This window comes from Entelurus aequoreus, linkage group LG26 (assembly GCF_033978785.1).
Source record: "Entelurus aequoreus isolate RoL-2023_Sb linkage group LG26, RoL_Eaeq_v1.1, whole genome shotgun sequence".
Classification (NCBI taxonomy): domain Eukaryota; kingdom Metazoa; phylum Chordata; class Actinopteri; order Syngnathiformes; family Syngnathidae; genus Entelurus; species Entelurus aequoreus.
Window position 1 is genome coordinate 20,713,645 of NC_084756.1, and position 18,087 is coordinate 20,731,731.

The 18,087-nt window shown below is 37.0% G+C and overlaps 1 protein-coding gene across 6 annotated transcripts in view; it reads right to left on the reverse strand.

Moving 5' to 3' along the window:
- Nucleotides 1–9,393: 9,393 nt before the first annotated feature.
- The window catches only part of pax7a (paired box 7a), a 317,190-nt gene continuing 308,496 nt past the window's right edge, over nucleotides 9,394–18,087 (reverse strand). For all 6 annotated transcript variants that reach the window (XM_062037927.1, XM_062037930.1, XM_062037928.1 and 3 more), the window contains one exon: nucleotides 9,394–13,330. In XM_062037927.1, the coding sequence (XP_061893911.1) occupies nucleotides 13,215–13,330 (116 nt within the window). In that variant the 3' untranslated portion in view covers nucleotides 9,394–13,214. The remainder of the gene's footprint in view (nucleotides 13,331–18,087) is intronic.

The following is an 18,087-nucleotide window of genomic DNA, read 5'->3' on the forward strand; positions in this document are numbered from 1 at the left end:
TATCATGGTAGAAGCTGCAAAACAACCAAAGAAACGAAAAGTTTTGTCTGAGGACACAAAAAAAAAGAAAAAGGAAGGCTACCCGGATAAAAGAATGATCAAGGATCAACATTGTCCCGGCTTTCACTCGTTGGCGTGAGCTCAAAGATGAGGAGGAATTTTCAGACCAATGCTGCATTGGCTCTGTTCCTGCGAAATGAGTAAGTGACTTCCAATGCTCAAATCAAAATGATAATGCAAATGTTAAGTTAAAGTTAAAGTACCAATGATTGTCACACACACACTAGGTGTGGCGAAATTATTCTCTGCATTTGACCCATCACCCTTGATCACCCCCTGGGAGGTGAGGAGAGCAGTGAGCAGCAGCGGTGGCCACGCCCAGGAATAACTTGTGGTGATTTAACCCCCAATTCCAACCCTTGATGCTGAGTGCCAAGCAGGGAGGCAATGGGTCCCATTTTTATACCTATCGGAAATTTGCAAGGTAGCAATAAATAGCCACCAGCGTGATAGTTTTACTACTACTTACTTCAAAAAAACCCTCCCGCCGGTCTTTCTTTGCTACGGACCTGCATCCGCACGATACATTCTTGGTAGTAGCGTCATGTTTGTTGCGCAATCCAAGATCATTTCTTGATATTGTATTCTATTTAACATCAACATAGTCATTAGAGATGCAGTATTTGTAATCTGTGCCATTATTACAGCTGACATCATGTCAGTTTGACGCTATATGCGCTAGTCATCATGGGAAATTTGGTATTTTTTGGTCCACTGGCGCTGCCAAAATCAACCAAAACTGAAAGTTCTTAAGTGGGGCTTTAAAGGCCTACTGAAATGAATTTTTTTTTATTTAAACGGGAATAGCAGATCCATTTTATGTGTCATACTTGATCATTTTGCGATATTGCCATATTTTTGCTGAAAAGATTTAGTATAGAACAGGGGTGTCAAACTCATTTTAGATCGGGGGCCACATGGAGGAAAATCTACTCCCAAGTGGGCCGGACTGGTAAAATCACGGCACGATAACTTAAAAATAAAGACAACTTCAGATTGTTTTCTTTTTTTTTTAAATAGAACAAGCACATTCTGAAAATGTACAAATCATAATGTTGTTGGGTTTTTTTTTACACTTACATGTTGTGGTTAACAGTATTCTATCTTTATTTGTCATTATTTATACTTTCTGAATAAATTATGTGATAATATTCATCAGTCAAATCATTGGTGTTGATTTTCAATCTATCAAGATAAAAAAAATAATATCAAAATCATGTTATTCATGTAGTTTGATAATTTTCCTGGACTGGTGCACTCACATCATGTGGTTACTTCTTTTTTTTTTTTACATATGTAGCATCATCCCCAATGATACAAAGAATTGCTATTGTGACATCTAGTGGACACATTTAGAACGGCGGTTTCTTTCATTCTAAAATTTCGGCTCATTTTTATATTTAGCAAACTTATCCCGCGGGCCGGATAAAACCTGTTCGGGGGCCTGATCCGGCCCACGGGCCGTACGTTTGACACCCCTGTTATAGAACAACGTCGATAAAGTTCGCAACTTTTGGTCTCTGATAAAAAAAAACCTTGCCCCTACCGGAAGTAGCGTGACGTAGTCAGTTGTTCACTCCCTCATATTTTCCTATTGTTTTCAACGCAGCTAGAGCGATTCGGACCATTACCCCATTAATTTGAGCGAGGATGAAAGATTCGTGGACGAGGAACGTAAGAGTGACGGACTAGCATGCAGTGAAATACATATTTTTTTTCGCTCAAGCTGGCTCATTGGATTCCACACTCTCTCCTTTTTCTATTGTGGATCACCGATTTGTATTTTAAACCACCTCGGATACTATATCCTTTTGAAAATGAGAGTCGAGAACGCGAAATGGACATTCAGTGCCTTTTATCTCCACGACAATACATCGGCGAAACGCTTTAGCTACGAGCTAACGTGATAGCATCGTGCTTTAACTGCATATAGAAACAAAAAAAATAAACCCCTGACTGGAAGGATAGATAGAAAATCAACAATACTATTAAACCGTGGACATGTAAATACACGGTTAATGCTTTCCAGGCTGGCGAAGGTTAACAATGCTGTGCTAACGACGCCATTGAAGCCTACTTAGCAACCGGACCGCACAGAGCTATGCTAAAAACATTAGCTCTCCACCTACGCCAGCCAGCCCTCATCTGCTCATCTACACCCGTGCTCACCTGCGTTCCAGCGATCGGCGGAAGGACGAAGGACTTCACCCGATGCGTTTGGCGGCCCGGAGACGTAGGAAGTCAAGGTGAGGTCGCCGGCTAGCGCGTCTGCTCTCCAACAAAGTCCTCCTGGTTGTGTTGCTGTAGTCCGCTGCTAATACACCGATCCCACCTACAACTGTCTTCTTTGCAGCCTTCATTGTTCATTAAACAAATTGCAAAAGATGTCCAGAATACTGTGGAATTATGAAATGAAAACAGAGCTTTTTGTATAGGATTCTACGGGGTACCATAACTTCCGTTAAACTGACTATGTCACGCGCATACGTCATCATACCGCGACGTTTCAGCCGGATATTTCCCGGGAAATTTTAAATGTCACTTTATAAGTTAACCCGGCCGTATTGGCATGTGTTGCAATGTTAAGATTTCATCATTGATATATAAACTATCAGACTGCGTGGTCGGTAGTAGTGGCTTTCAGTGGGCCTTTAAGTCACCGCTACATTAGCCGAATTCGCATAAACTGGCAGTTCTAAGAACTACCGTATTTTTCGGACTATATGGTGCACTTAAAATCTTTTCATTTTCTCAAAAACTGACAGTGCGCCTTATAACCTGGTGCGCCTAATGTACAGCATAATTTTGGTTGTGTTTACTGACCTCGAAGCAATTTTATTTGGTACATGGTGTAATGATAAGTGTGACCAGTATATGGCAGTCATACATAAGCGATACATGTAGGTCTGCAATATGATGGCAGTAAACAGCACCAAAACTTTAAATGTTCCATTGAGAATATAGAACATTACACACGGCGCTCAAAAATCTGTCAAAAATGGTTTTAGTACGACTTCAGTAAACTATGAAGCCGCAACGCTTGATGGATTGTCGCCACATTAAACATACGAGTATTATTATGGTGTGTGTATAAGGACCGCAAACTTGCACCTATTAGCAAACATATTACCTGGCGTTTTGTTTCCCAATATTATTGAAAACCAACTTTTCTTACCTTCTGGTACCTGCTGATCTGTATTTGGGATCTGCATGAGTCCTGAAAATTTGTGCGCATCCGCCTTCGTAGTCCGTGCCAACAACGTAGTCATAAGCTTCTTCTTTTTCTCCATCTTCTTATGTGGCATTCATCTTCCACTGTTGCCATTTCTAATATAAAGTAGCGTAAAGTTCTTACTCATGTCTTGTCATGACGGGGGGTCGCAACTTACTTACGGGAAGCAACCAGACTATTGCGGACAAGGCGTTAAGGTAGGAACATATTTAATTATTCAACTAACACTCAACGAAGTACAAAAAAACCCAGAAAACAACCCGAAGGCAAGCGTGCCTATCGCACGTGGAAGCTAAGGCAAAAAACTTAGGACATGAAACATGAAACTATAGACATGAAAACAACTAATCAAACTACGGCATGGAGCAACTAGCATAACTGTGGAATCAGACATGGAACGAGCGGCATGAACTAAGCAATGACGCCAGGACGACTGACTGGCAAAGACAGGCTTAAAGGCCTACTGAAATGACATTTTTTTATTTAAACGGGGATAGCGGATCCATTCTATGTGTCATACTTGATCATTTTGCGATATTGCCATATTTTTGCTGAAAGGATTTAGTAGAGAACATCGACGATAAAGTTCGCAACTTTTGGTCGCTGATAAAAAAAAAGCCTTGCCCCTACCGGGAGTAGCGGGACGTCACAAGCTGGAGTGCTGCTCACATTTCCCTATTGTCTACACCAGCAGCGAGAAGGATTCGGACCGAGAAAGCGACGATTACCCCATTCATTTGAGCCAGGATGAAAGATTCGTGGATGAGGAACGTGAGAGTGAAGAACTAGAGTGCAGTGCAGGACGTATCTTTTTTCGCTCTGACCGTAACTTAGGTAAAAGGGCTCATTGGATTCCACACTTTCTCCTTTTTCTATTGTGGATCACGGATTTGTATTTTAAACCACCTCGGATACTATATCTTCTTGAAAATGAGAGTCGAGAACGCGAAATGGACATTCACAGTGACTTTTATCTCCACGACAATACATCGGCGAAACACTTTAGCTACGGAGCTAACGTGATAGCATCGGGCTCAAATGCAGATAGAAACAAAATAAATAAATCCCTGACTGGAAGGATAGACAGAAAATCAACAATACTATTAAACCCTGGACATGTAAATACACGGTTAATGCTTTCCAGCTTGGCGAAGATTAACAATGCTGTTGCTAACGACGCCATTGAAGCTAACTTAGCAACGGGACCTCACAGAGCTATGATAAAAACATTAGCGCTCCACCTACGCCAGCCAGCCCTCATCTGCTCATCAACACCCGTGCTCACCTGCGTTCCAGCGATCGACGGAAGGACGAAGGACTTCACCCGATCATCCGTGCGGTCGGCGGCTAGCGTCGGCTAGCGTCGGCTAGCGCGTCTGCTATCCAAGTCAAAGTCCTCCTGGTTGTGTTGCTGCAGCCAGCCGCTAATACACCGATCCCACCTACAACTTTCTTCTTTGCAGTCTTCATTGTTTTGATTGATTGATTGAGACTTTTATTAGTAGGTTGCACAGTGAAGTACATATTCCGTACAATTGACCACTAAATGGTAACACCCGAATAAGTTTTTCAACTTGTTTAAGTCGGGGTCCATTTGTTCATTAAACAAATTGCAAAAGATTCACCAACACAGATGTCCAGAATACTGTGGAATTTTGCGATGAAAACAGAGCTTTTTTGTATTGGATTCAAAGGTGTACCAATACTTCCGTTTAACTAGTAACGTCACGCGCATACGTCATCATACAGAGACGTTTTCAACCGGAAGTTTAGCGGGAAATTTAAAATTTCACTTTATAAGTTAACCCGGCCGTATTGGCATGTGTTGCAATGTTAAGATTTCCTCATTGATATATAAACTATCAGACTGCGTGGTTGGTAGTGGTGGGTTTCAGTAGGCCTTTAAATAATGGTCTTCTTGATTAGAGCAGGTGCGTGTCCCGAACACCAGAGGCAGGTGAAACTAATAAGTCGTCATGGTAACTAAACAAACAAGGGAGCGCAAACAGGAACTAAAAGAGTCCAAAACTAACAAAAAATAACAAAAACATAATCCAGACCACAGATCATGACATATCTGTCAATAGACTAGCTATCAAAGCGCTAAAAACTGTAGTGGGTTTACATAATTCAGCCACGGAACTTTAGTTATTCTAAACTGTTCCGCTTCCGGTATTTTTTTCTATATTTTTATTTTAATATTTTCAGAATGTGTTTGTTCTATTTTTGGCCAAAGTAAGACAAAGAAAACAATCTGAAGTTGTCTTTTTTTTGTTTGTTTTAATGCCACGATTTTAATAGTCCGGCCCGCGTGTGCACAGATTTTCCTCCATGCGGCCCCTGAGCTAAAATGAGTTTGACACCCCTGGATTAATGGTTGTACGGTATTAGTATAGTTCCGGTCCCGCGCCCGAGTCGAAGTCACGTCGGGACATTGCTGGTTTACGAGCAGACGAGCATGTTCGGCGACACACAATCACTGAGTACTTACAAGCAGACACAGTGTGTAGACAGAAAAGGGAAAACGGACGCATTTTGGCTTAAAAACTAACGATAAAGGTGAAGTTATAACACTGAAACGCCCTCAGGAAGAGGTGCTTTAAGACATGGCTAGCTAGCTAGTGGCTAAAGTTCATCCGCAGTCTGCAGTGTTTTAGCTACTTCTAAATCCCTAATCCTCGCCTCCATGGCGACAAATAAAGTAAGTTTCTTCCCTGCAGGACGAGGAATAGCTAAACATGCTTCACTACACACCGTAGCTCGCCGGCGTCAAAATGTAAACAAACGGCATTGGTGGATCTACACCTGACATCCACTGTAATGATACCAAGTAGAGTAGCATATCTACTCGATACTACTATTATTACATCCATTTTTAGCATCACAAAATATTTTTTCGTTTTTTAAAAAATTTGTATTATGTTTATAAACTCAGGAAATATGTCCCTGGACACATGAGGACTTTAAATATGACCAATGTATGATCCTGTAACTACTTGGTATCGGATTGATGCCCAAATTTGTGGTATCATCCAAAACTAATGTAAAGTATCAAACAACAGAAGAATAAGTGATTATTACATTTTAACAGAAGTGTAGACAGAACATGTTAAAAGAGAAAGTAAGCAGATATTAACAGTAAATGAACAAGTAGATTAAAAAAATAATTTTCTACCACTTGTCCTTTATAATGTTGACAAAATAATAGAATGATAAATGACACAATATGTTACTGCATATGTCAGCAGACTAAATTAGCAGCCTTTGTTTGCTTACTTACTACTAAAAGACAAGTTGTCTTGTATGTTCACTATTATATTTAAGGACTTAACTGAAATAAGAAACATATGTTTAATGTACCGTAAGATTTTTTTTGTTAAAATAAAGCCAATAATGCCATTTTTTTGTGGTCTCCTTCATTTAGAAAAGTACCGAAATAATTTTAGTACCGGTACCAAAATATTGGTGTCGTTACAACACTACTACTGTCTTATTGATATTTTTTGGGGTGGTATAGCTCGGTTGGTAGTTGGAGTGCCCGTGCCAGCAACTTGAGGGTTCCAGGTTCGATCCCCGCTTCCGCCATCCTAGTCACTGCCGTTGTGTCCTTGGGCAAGACACGTTACCCACCTGCTCCCAGTGCCACCCACACTGCTTTAAATGTAACTTAGATGTTGGGTTTTCACTATGTAAAGCGCCTTGAGTCACTAGAGAAAAGCACTATATAAATATAATTCACTTCACATATTTTTAGTTAAGTCATCTTTGTGCCTGAAAACGCTTTTAAAGGCCTACTGAAAGCCACTACTACCGACCACGCAGTCTGATAGTTTATATATCAATGATGTAATCTTAACATTGCAACACATGCCAATTCGGCCGGGTTAGATTAGAAAAGTGCAATTTTAAATTTCCCGCGAAATATCCTGCTGAAAACGTCTCGGTATGATGACGCCTGCGCGCGACGTCACGGATTGTAGCGGACATTTTGGGACAGCATTGTGGCCAGCTATTAAGTCGTCTGTTTTCATCGCAAAATTCCACAGTATTCTGGACATCTGTGTTGGTGAATCTTTTGCAATTTCTTTAATGAACAATGAAGACAGCAAAGAAGAAAGCTGTAGGTGGGAAGCGGTGTATTAGCGGCCGGCTGCAGCAACACAAACCCGTAGCCGGTGTTTCATCGTTTACATTCCCGAAAGATGACAGTCAAGCTTTACCATTGGCCTGTGGAGAATTGGGACAACAGAGACTCTTACCAGGAGGACTTTGAGTTGGTTTGAGCTGCGGCTTCCAAACGTTTGATCGTTTGCCCGTACGTGCGTTCCGCTATGTGCATGTCAGGTACGTAACTTTGGGGACTTTGGGGAAATATATGTGCTGTATGAACTTTACGGAGGTGAACGGTACTTTGGGCTGTGGGATTGAGTGTGTTGTGCGGGTGTTTGATTTGTATTGGCGGGTTATATGGACGGGAGGGGGGAGGTGTGTGTTATGCGAATTAATTTGTGGCATATTAAATATAAGCCTGGTTGTGTTGTGGCTAATAGAGTATATATATGTCTTGTGTTTATTTACTGTTTGCTGAATATCAGGTCCCACCCGCCTCTCACAGCATCTTCCCTATCTGAATCGCTTCCACTGCCCTCTAGTCCTTCACTCTCACTTTCCTCATCCACGAATCTTTCATCCTCGCTCAAATTAATGGGGAAATCGTCGCTTTCTCGGTCCGAATCGCTCTCGCTGCTGGTGGCCATGATTGTAAACAATGTGCAGATGTGAGGCGCTCCACAACCTGTGACGTCACGCTACTTCCGGTACAGGCAAGGCTTTTTTTATCAGCGACCAAAAGTTGCGAACTTTATCGTTGATGTTCTCTACTAAATCCTTTCAGCAAAAATATGGCAATATCGCGAAATGATCAAGTATGACACATAGAATGGATCTGCTATCCCCGTTTAAATAAGAAAATTGCATTTCAGTAGGCCTTTAACTTAAGACCAACAAATTGCACATTATGCTTTAAAAATATATATATTTCAAGTGCGATGTGGCGAGGGGACGACTGCATTCCTCTTCTAAATCAGACAGAACAAAAAATAAATAAAAATGTTGCTAGGCAGTATTGTATTTGTGATCTTTATTTGATAACAGTTACGCCAGTGTTACAGTAAACACACCCACAGGCTGAAGGTAGTAAAGAGCAATACAAGATTTGCCACTAGTCTAATATTGATACAGCAGAATAAATTATACTTATGATCATATACACACATGCCAACAGAAGAGAAAGGATGCCAGAAAGCAAGTAAGCAGTTTTAAGGGGTTGGGAATAAGACGCTTTAAATATCCAAATGTTTATTGAAGTGTTAGAAACGTGTTGATACACTAAAGACAATTCTAATTTTTTCAATATACACAAGTTCACAGGAGAAGCTGCAGTTCAGTGCGTGGAGTCAAGTTCCCGTCTGATCGCTCCACCAATCCGACGACTCGCCTTGAGAGGAAAGCTCAAGTCCCGTCTTTCCCGCATTGACGAGTCCGAGAGGTGAAGGCGGGGGGGGGGAAAAAGCCAAAGAAGAAGCTCGTCGTGTGGTCCATAGGCAAGCACTTTATGGTCCTCTCCCATGCCCACTTCCTTTGCGTCCTTCCACATCCTCCATCCTCTCACGCGCTTCCAACGCCATTAAATACGAGTCAAACAAAACCAACAGAGAGTCCCTGGACAGGCAGTTTTGTTTTAGTATAAAACATATTCTTTATAAACAACCACTGTACACGTATGAAAGGAAGCGAAAGAAAAAGAACATGTAGAAGAAGGGGGGCCTCAGGGGGGGGGGATCAATGGTGTCAAAGTTCAAGTATGAGTGCTGCACAATGTTGTCATGGGGGCACATTCATGTCTTTTTGTTACTGCATCGACATCACAAGCGGCTCAGGTTGCGTACTTGAAACAAACAAAACACGTCGTCGGAACGCTTTATTGTAATTATAAGTTAAGATTTTCGCAAAATTACGACTTCATTTGTGCAAAATAATGTGTCCTTTGTTCCGGAATATGACAACGTCATTGTCATACTGCTTTTTACTTTTACACTGTTTTTTTTCCTGAAATTATATTTGAATATTCCCATTTTATAATTTTTTCCCCCTGTGAAATCATCTCTGAATATGAAGACTTTATTCTTGTATATTCTTTTTGTGTTTTTTCCCGGAAATGAATACCAAAATTATCTTTCTTATCTTGACGTTCTTACAATATTGCGATTTTATGTTCACAATCTTACATTTGCATGAATTTACCTCATTTTTCCTTCTCAGAAACTGCAATGAGGACTTAATTGTTCTCATCAGAACTTCGGAAAATTCCGATGTTATTCCTGTAAAACTTTATTGTCATTCTCTCAGGGGAATGTTTTCATGTTTGTTATTTGCAACTTTTGTATGATTACGAATAACTCAAAATTGCAGATTTTCCTAAAATCTCGATTTAATTGTAGAATTGTATTTCCTCTCATAATGTGACAACTTTATTCTCATAATATTAATGCTTCTCATTCGTTAATGATGTACTACAGTCATATTTTTTTGTTGTAATATCCTACTTTAATTCTTGTACATGTATGACCTTTTCCTAAAAATGTCTTTTTTTTTTTACTGTAATTCAGAATATCGTGGAATGAGAACATTTTCCCTGCCAAATTGTGCCATTCTTGTCTCAAAAATGTGTTATTGCGATAATAAGACTTTCATTTGTTGTAAAATAGTTATCTCTTGTTCCCCCGTGAAATCATCTCTGAATATGACATTATTCTTGTAAAATCTTTATTTTTTCTGATATTCTTTTAATTTTTTTCCCCAGAAATTAATACCAAAATTATCTTTCTTATCTTGACGTCCTTACAATATTGCGATTTTATTTTCACCATCTTACAACATTTGCATGAATTTACCTTATTTTTCCTTCTCAGAAACTGCAATGAGGACTTTATTGTTCTCATTAGAACTTCGTAAAATTCCGATGTTATTCCTGTAAAACTTTTGCTTGTAATAGGACTACTTTGTTGTTATTCTCTCAGTGGAATGTTTTCAGGTTTGCTATTTGCAACTTTTGTATGATTACGATTAACTCAAAATTGCAGATTTTCCTAAAATTGCAGATTTTCCTAAAATCGCGATTTAATTGTAGAATTGTATTTTCTCTCATAATATGACAACTTTATTGTAATAATATTAATGTTTCTCATTTGTTAATGATGTACTACATTCATATTTTTTTTGTAATATCCTACTTGAATTTTTGTACATTTATGACCTTTTCATAAATGTTTTATTTTTTTTACCGTAATTCAGAATATCGTGGAATGTTAACAATTTCCCTGTCAAATTGTGCCATTCTTGTCCAAAAAATGTCTTACTGCGATAATAAGACTTTCATTTGTTGTAAAATAGTTATCTATTTTTTCACCCGTGAAATCATCTCTAAATATGACAACATTATTCTTGTAAAATCTTAATTTTTTTCTGATATTCTTTGTTTTTTCCCCCGGAAATTAATACCAAAATTATCTTTCTTATCTTGACGTCCTTACAATATTGCGATTTTATTTTCACAATCTTACAACATTTGCATGAATTTACCTTATTTTTCCTTCTCAGAAACTGCAATGAGGACTTTATTGTTCTCATTAGAACTTCGTAAAACTCCGATGTTATTCCTGTAAAACTTTGTTGTCATTCTCTCAGTGGAATGTTTTCATGTTTGTTATTTGCAACTTTTGTATGATTACAAATAACTCAAAATTGCAGATTTTCCTAAAATTGCTGATTTTCCTAAAATTGCAGATTTTCCTAAAATCGCGATTTAATTGTAGAATTGTATTTTCTCTCATAATATGACAACTTTATTGTCATAATATTAATGGTTCTCATTCATTAATGATGTACTACAGTCATATTATTTTTTGTAATATCCTACTTTAATTTTTGTACATTTATGACCTTTTCATAAATGTTTTATTTTTTTTACCGTGATTCAGAATATCGTGAAATGTTAACATTTTCCCTGTCAAATTGTGCCATTCTTGTCCCAAAAATTTCTTATTGCGATAAGACTTGCATTTGTTGTAAAATAGTTATCTCTTTTTTCCCCTTTGAAATCATCTCTGAATATGACAACATTATTCGTGTAAAATCTCAATTTTTTCTGATATTCTTTTTGGGGTTTTTCCCGGAAATGAATACCAAAATTATCTTTTTTATCTTGACGTCCTTAACATATTGCGAGTTTATTTTCACAATCTTACAACATTTGCATGAATTTACCTTATTTTTCCTTCTCAGAAACTGCAATGAGGACTTTATTGTTCTCATTAGAACTTCGGAAAATTCCGATGTTATTCCTGTAAAACTTTTCCTTGTAATTCGACTACTTTGTAGTCATTCTCTCAGTGGAATGTTTTCACATTTGTTATTTGCAACTTTTGTATGATTACGAATAGCTCAAAATTGCAGATTTTCCTAAAATTGCAGATTTTCCTAAAATCGCGAATTGTAGAATCGTATTTTCTCTCATAATACGACAACTTTATTCTCATGATATTAATGTTTTTCATTTGTTAATGATGTACTAAATTCATTTTTTTTATGTCGTACTTTGATTCTTGTACATTTGTGATCTTTTTTTTTCCGTAATTCAGAATATCATGGAATGTTAAAATTTTACCTTAAAAATGGAGCCATTCTTGTCCCAAAATTTTGTTATTGCGATAATAAGACTTTATATTTCTACACGTATGACATTTGTTGTAAAATAGCTATCTTTTAATGTGAAAATGTTACTATCATAATACACTTTTGTTGGGGGTGTATAATTGCAATTTCCATGACATTACCACAAAATGTCTAGAAAGACCTTTTAGTCATATTGCAAGATTTTTTTTAAAACGGCGACTAAACTCTCAAAAAAATGTTCTCCCTCGTAACTTTTGCTCGTAAACCGCAAACATATTTCTGGCGATATTTGTTATTTAATTTTGTAAACGTAAAATGCTGCACGCGTCTTGATTTACAGTATTTGGATGACACAAGGGGTTGTTTTTTGCTGGAATGCTGCTTATTTCGGAATGTTTGCGAGGAATGTTTGAGGTGAAGGTGCGTTTTTACAAGATGTGTGCTGTCAAGTGAAAAAAATAAGACTAACAATAGGATTGTGTGTGTGTGTGTGTGTGTGTGTGAGATTTGATCTGCTTTACACACTAGCAGAGGGCATTTAAAGGGGGGCTGTAATATAGCTAGGCTTCCATTTTTCTAAACAAAATGCATTAATTTCCCCAATCCCATTTTACAACAAAGCCCCCCCTCCCTGTGGACCCCGGCTAAGGATGGCGTGGAAGTTACAGGGGGGAGGAGGGGGGCGTTATTGGCGGCCAAAACACTGCTTAAAATTCCCTGCAGGACCCCTCCAGCCAGACTTCCCACACAGTGGCCAAGTTCTTTTGGAATGTCAAGATGAATATGAAAGCGGGAAGGTCAAATCGCTCACTAAAAGCGGGGGGTGGTCGAAGAGCAGCTTGGAAAACAATCATCGTGCTCCTCCTCGCGAGCACACCAGTGGAAATCGAACAACGTTAGCAATAATAGAGAACAGCAACAAGAATGTTATCATTATTAACAATAATATCAAAAGAGAAGAAATGATAATTGTTAAGTACTATCAACATCAAGGTCACATGAGTACATGTTGCCAGTGGCTCTGGTGGTGGGGGGCGGGGGGTAGAGGGGATTTGGGGGGGTCCAATGTGTGGTCCTCTTTAAAGTGTAGCCCCGTCCCTTCCTGTCCGTCCCACTTCCGGGGCTGGACTTGTGGCGGTCCCCACTTGGCCGAGCGCAGAGGTGTGTGTGATGGAGGGGGGGCGGGGCTTCAGTAGGCCTGCCCCGTCTCCACCTGCAGCAGTCCCAGCACGGCCGAGTGGTCTCCGAGCTTCATCCTCCTCTGAGTGGACAAGCTCACGTTCTTAGCCAGGTAGTCCACGGCAGCTACGGCCACAAAGAAGACCACATGGTCACTACACATGTGGGGTTCAAATGTCAGCAGCATGGTCAGGGGTGTAGTGGTTCACATGGCACAGCAAATTGTTGAAGAGTGATTCCACCTCATTGTGACAAAGTAGAAGATCACACCGCAGACTTTATTGCAGTTGGTCCTGTCTTGATTTGATCACAATTACATTATAATATGACTGTTAATTCATTATTATATTTAGCAATTTTTGTTTGATTTAAAAAAAAAAAGTTTCTCGTTTTAGTATTACTTATACTTTATATTATCATGTTTGTAGTTTTTATTGATATAGTTTTTGATCACTTTTAGTAATTTTTTTCAATATATTCGTTTTTGTACTGCACTGTGATATATTTTGTACATTTATGTTAAAAATAGAGACATATATATATATATATATATATATATATATATATATATATATATATATATATATATATATATATATATATATATATATATATATATATATATATATATACATATATATACGCATATATACATACATATATATATACACTACCGTTCAAAAGTTTGGGGTCACCCCAACAATTTTGTGGAATAGCCTTCATTTCTAAGAACAAGAATAGACTGTCGAGTTTCAGATGAAAGTTCTCTTTTTCTGGCCATTTTGAGCGTTTAATTGACCCCACAAATGTGATGCTCCAGAAACTCAATCTGCTCAAAGGAAGGTCAGTTTTGTAGCTTCTCTAACGAGCTAAACTGTTTTCAGATGTGTGAACATGATTGCACAAGGGTTTACTAATCATCAATTAGCCTTCTGAGCCAATGAGCAAACACATTGTACCATTAGAACACTGGAGTGATAGTTGCTGGAAATGGGCCTCTATACACCCATGTAGATATTGCACCAAAAAACAGACATTTGCAGCTAGAATAGTCATTTACCACATTAGCAATGTATAGAGTGTATTTCTTTAAAGTTAAGACTAGTTTAAAGTTATCTTCATTGAAAAGTACAGTGCTTTTCCTTCAAAAATAAGGACATTTCAATGTGACCCCAAACTTTTGAACGGTAGTGTACATATGTATATACAGTACATACAGTATATACAGTACATACAGTATATATATATATATATATATATATATATATATATATATATATATATATATATATATATATATATATATATATATATATATATACATATATATATATATATATATATATATATATATATATATATATATATATATATATATATATACATATATACATACATATGTATATACATATGCATATACAGTACATACAGTATATATATATATATATATATATATATATATATATATATATGTATAAACATACGTATGTATATACATGTGTATGTATATATATATATATGTATGAACATACGTATGTATATACATGTGTATGTATATATATATATATATACATACATATATACATATATATACATACATATATATATACATATATATATACATATACATACATATATATACATATACATACATACATATACATATATATATATACAGACATATATATATATATATATATATATATATATATATATATATATATATATATATATATATATATATATATATATATATATATATATATATATATATATATATATATATATATATATATATATATATATGTCTGTATTTTTTAACATTTAAGTATTTTTTCCATTATTAGAAGGACATTTGAGTGTTTTTTTGCTCAAAAAGTTGTTTCAGATAGGTCACATTTAGTTTTTCCAGCAACTAAAACATTTCCTAATCCTTTTTATCAAAGTATTTTGGAAGAAAACACTGCAAAAGTTTTGCATACTGGAAAAAAGGCGATATAATAGACCATGAATGGAGGGAGCGTAGCCAAAGTCAATGTTTTGAAGGAATGGAGTTTGTTGTTGTTAAGATGAAACATGTTTTTTTTGTATTAGCTACATACTTTTATTAGTACTTGTGGAGGAAAACCAATGATGGCATTAAGTTAAAAAGTGAATATTTAGATTTTCGGTCGTTGGCTGGGAAAGGCTTCAGCCCAATCTGTGGGACAAAGTGCCCATCCAGTATGTCCTGTTGTCTCATAGTGGATGAAATAGTTAGTGTCAGAGGCGTCTAATGCAAAGACAAAGGGAGAGGTGAGGATGGCATGGCTGGCATGGCTGGCATGGACCTGGTAGAGTCTCCATGCTGTCACTCAGCAACACAGCCCCATGATGACTGTGCGTGTGTGTGTGTGTGTGTGTGTGTGCGTGTGCGTGTTTGTGTATTCTTGTATTTCTACCCTTCTTGAGACATCAACAAGGAAAAGTACCTTCCATATGAGGACCGGTGAACAAGTTAGGACATAAATCATGGTTCCAATACGAAAAACCATTGCATCTAATAGAAAATGTGTCATTTGCACCCCTGGTGGTGAAATCTATCAACATTAGGGTGGTCCCAAAAATGAGGGATTTTTCAAATTGACTGTGTGTCGGTTTTAAAAGTGCTCCCTCTCTGGTCAAATATGTAATAACAAGTGTGTGTTAGAAAATGAAATGCGCACCCTTTGGCCAAAATTAATGAAAAAAATTAAATAAATATGTATATAGAGACATGCTGTAATAGATTGAAGTAAATAATGAAGATTAAAAACCAATTACAAACCAAAAAATTAAAATTAAAAGCAGTCTTTTTATCACAGTGTCGACTTTTTTCTTATAAAATTGGGTACAATTCCTCATATTCTTTCTACTTCTGTTATATTGCAACAATTTCTCGTAAAATTATTACTTTTTAATGCAAAATGGTGACATTTGTCATATAAAATTCTGACTTTTACCACAATATTGCCAAAAAATTATGAATTTTTTTTGGTAAAATTATGACGTTGGTCATAATTGTCAAGTAAAATTCCGATTATTATTATAATATTGCCAAAATTTTTCAGTTTTCTTATAAAATTGTGACTTTTGACGCTTAAAATCACGACTCTTTTCATAAAATTGCCAAAATGTTAAGCTTTCCTTGTAAAATTACGACTGTTATTGAGTAAAATTCCAACTTTTATCATAACATTGCACAAATGTTCAGTTTTGTTTTGTAAAATTTTGACCTGCGTTGAGTAAAATGATGACTTTTATTATAATACTGCCAAAATTGTACGTTTTTTTTTATGAAATTGTGACCTTTTTCTTGTGAAATTCCTACTAATTTTTCACAACAAGCTTTTTTATATTTGCATAGTATGTGTATATTATTAATGTTGTAAATACTAATCTTTATATATCTAGAAAGGGTGGTCCTAAAGAGGTAGGCATTTTTCGGAAGTCTCAAGAAGGTAACAAATACAAGAATGTGTGTGCGTGTGTGTGTGTGTGTGCCAGTCTTCATTACACTTGGCATGTGCGATTTCATGGCCTCCACACTCCACACCGCCCATCATTTTCATCATCCTCCATTCATTAGCATCCACTGTGCTCAATCACCGTCTTAATTAACCTCGCATCCACTTGCAACTGCCATAGCCGACACAAGACGCATGGCGATGATGGCGGATGCTGTAGGTCCATGTGTGTGTGTGTGTGTGTGTGTGTGTAAATAACAAACAAATGTGAGCACGCAGGCTGCTTGGGGAAGTGTGCTTCATTTTACCTCCATCAATAGCCGAGACAGCATCAGTCAATTATACTAATCTAATAAGGCAAACTCTTTCCTGCCCCCAGGATGGACCTGTGTGTGCGTGTGTTTGTATGTATGTGTGTGTGTGTGTGTGTGTGTGTGATGGAGGCGAGAGGAAGAGGTGGCCAAGAGGACATTGTGGCCCCTGAGGGTGTGCCGCTCTTTGAAGTGGCCCTCTGCTCTTTCCCATCCAAGTGTAGAGGGATGTGACTAAGGAGCATGAGGCTGCTGGTGCTGGTAATAGTGTGTGTGTGTGTGTGTGTGTGTGTGTGTGTGTGTGTGTGTGTGTGTGTGTGTGTGTGTGTGTGTGTGTGTGTGTGTGTGCGTGTGTGTGTGTGTGGGTCAGGGGGGGTTCTTTATCAAGAGCACGTGTCTCGACATAAAGTGCAGAGGTCAACGAGGTCTCAACTCTTATCACTTGACTGCCTATTACACATTAAGTACTTTTCTTTTGATTACTTTATTATCTTATCAGAATGCTCTTTTGTGGGTTTTTTTGCATTTTAATATTGTTTTTAAGTATTGCTGCATTATATGTATGAGTTTAGAAATATGGATATTATTAGTGTTTATCCATTCAGTATTTTATTTTATTTATTTGGTATTTAATATCTCTTAGTATTTTAAAAAGTATTTATTATTTAAGTACCGGTAATGCGCTTACATTTTTTTAGTATCACATTTAACATTTTAAATACTTTTTTACAATTTTATTTAATATTTAATTTTTTTACTTTTTCATGTTGTTAATATTTCTAGAATTATATTATTATATTTAGCATTTTGTGAGTTTTTTCATTTAAAGAAAATATGTTTTGAGTGTTTAGCATTGACCGTTGACGTCACAATTGGGAAAAAAAATCACCAAAGGGCTCGTTTCCCAGAAGTATGAAGGAAGGCAAGATTGTTTTATAAATATCTCTGCCATGGCTCCACGGTTTGATTTTCACATTTCCGGGATTCATGCAGACCCCAAATACACAACAAATACTTTTTTGCAATTTTATTTTATATTTTTTACTTTTTCATGTTTTTAATATTTCTAGAATTATATTATTATATT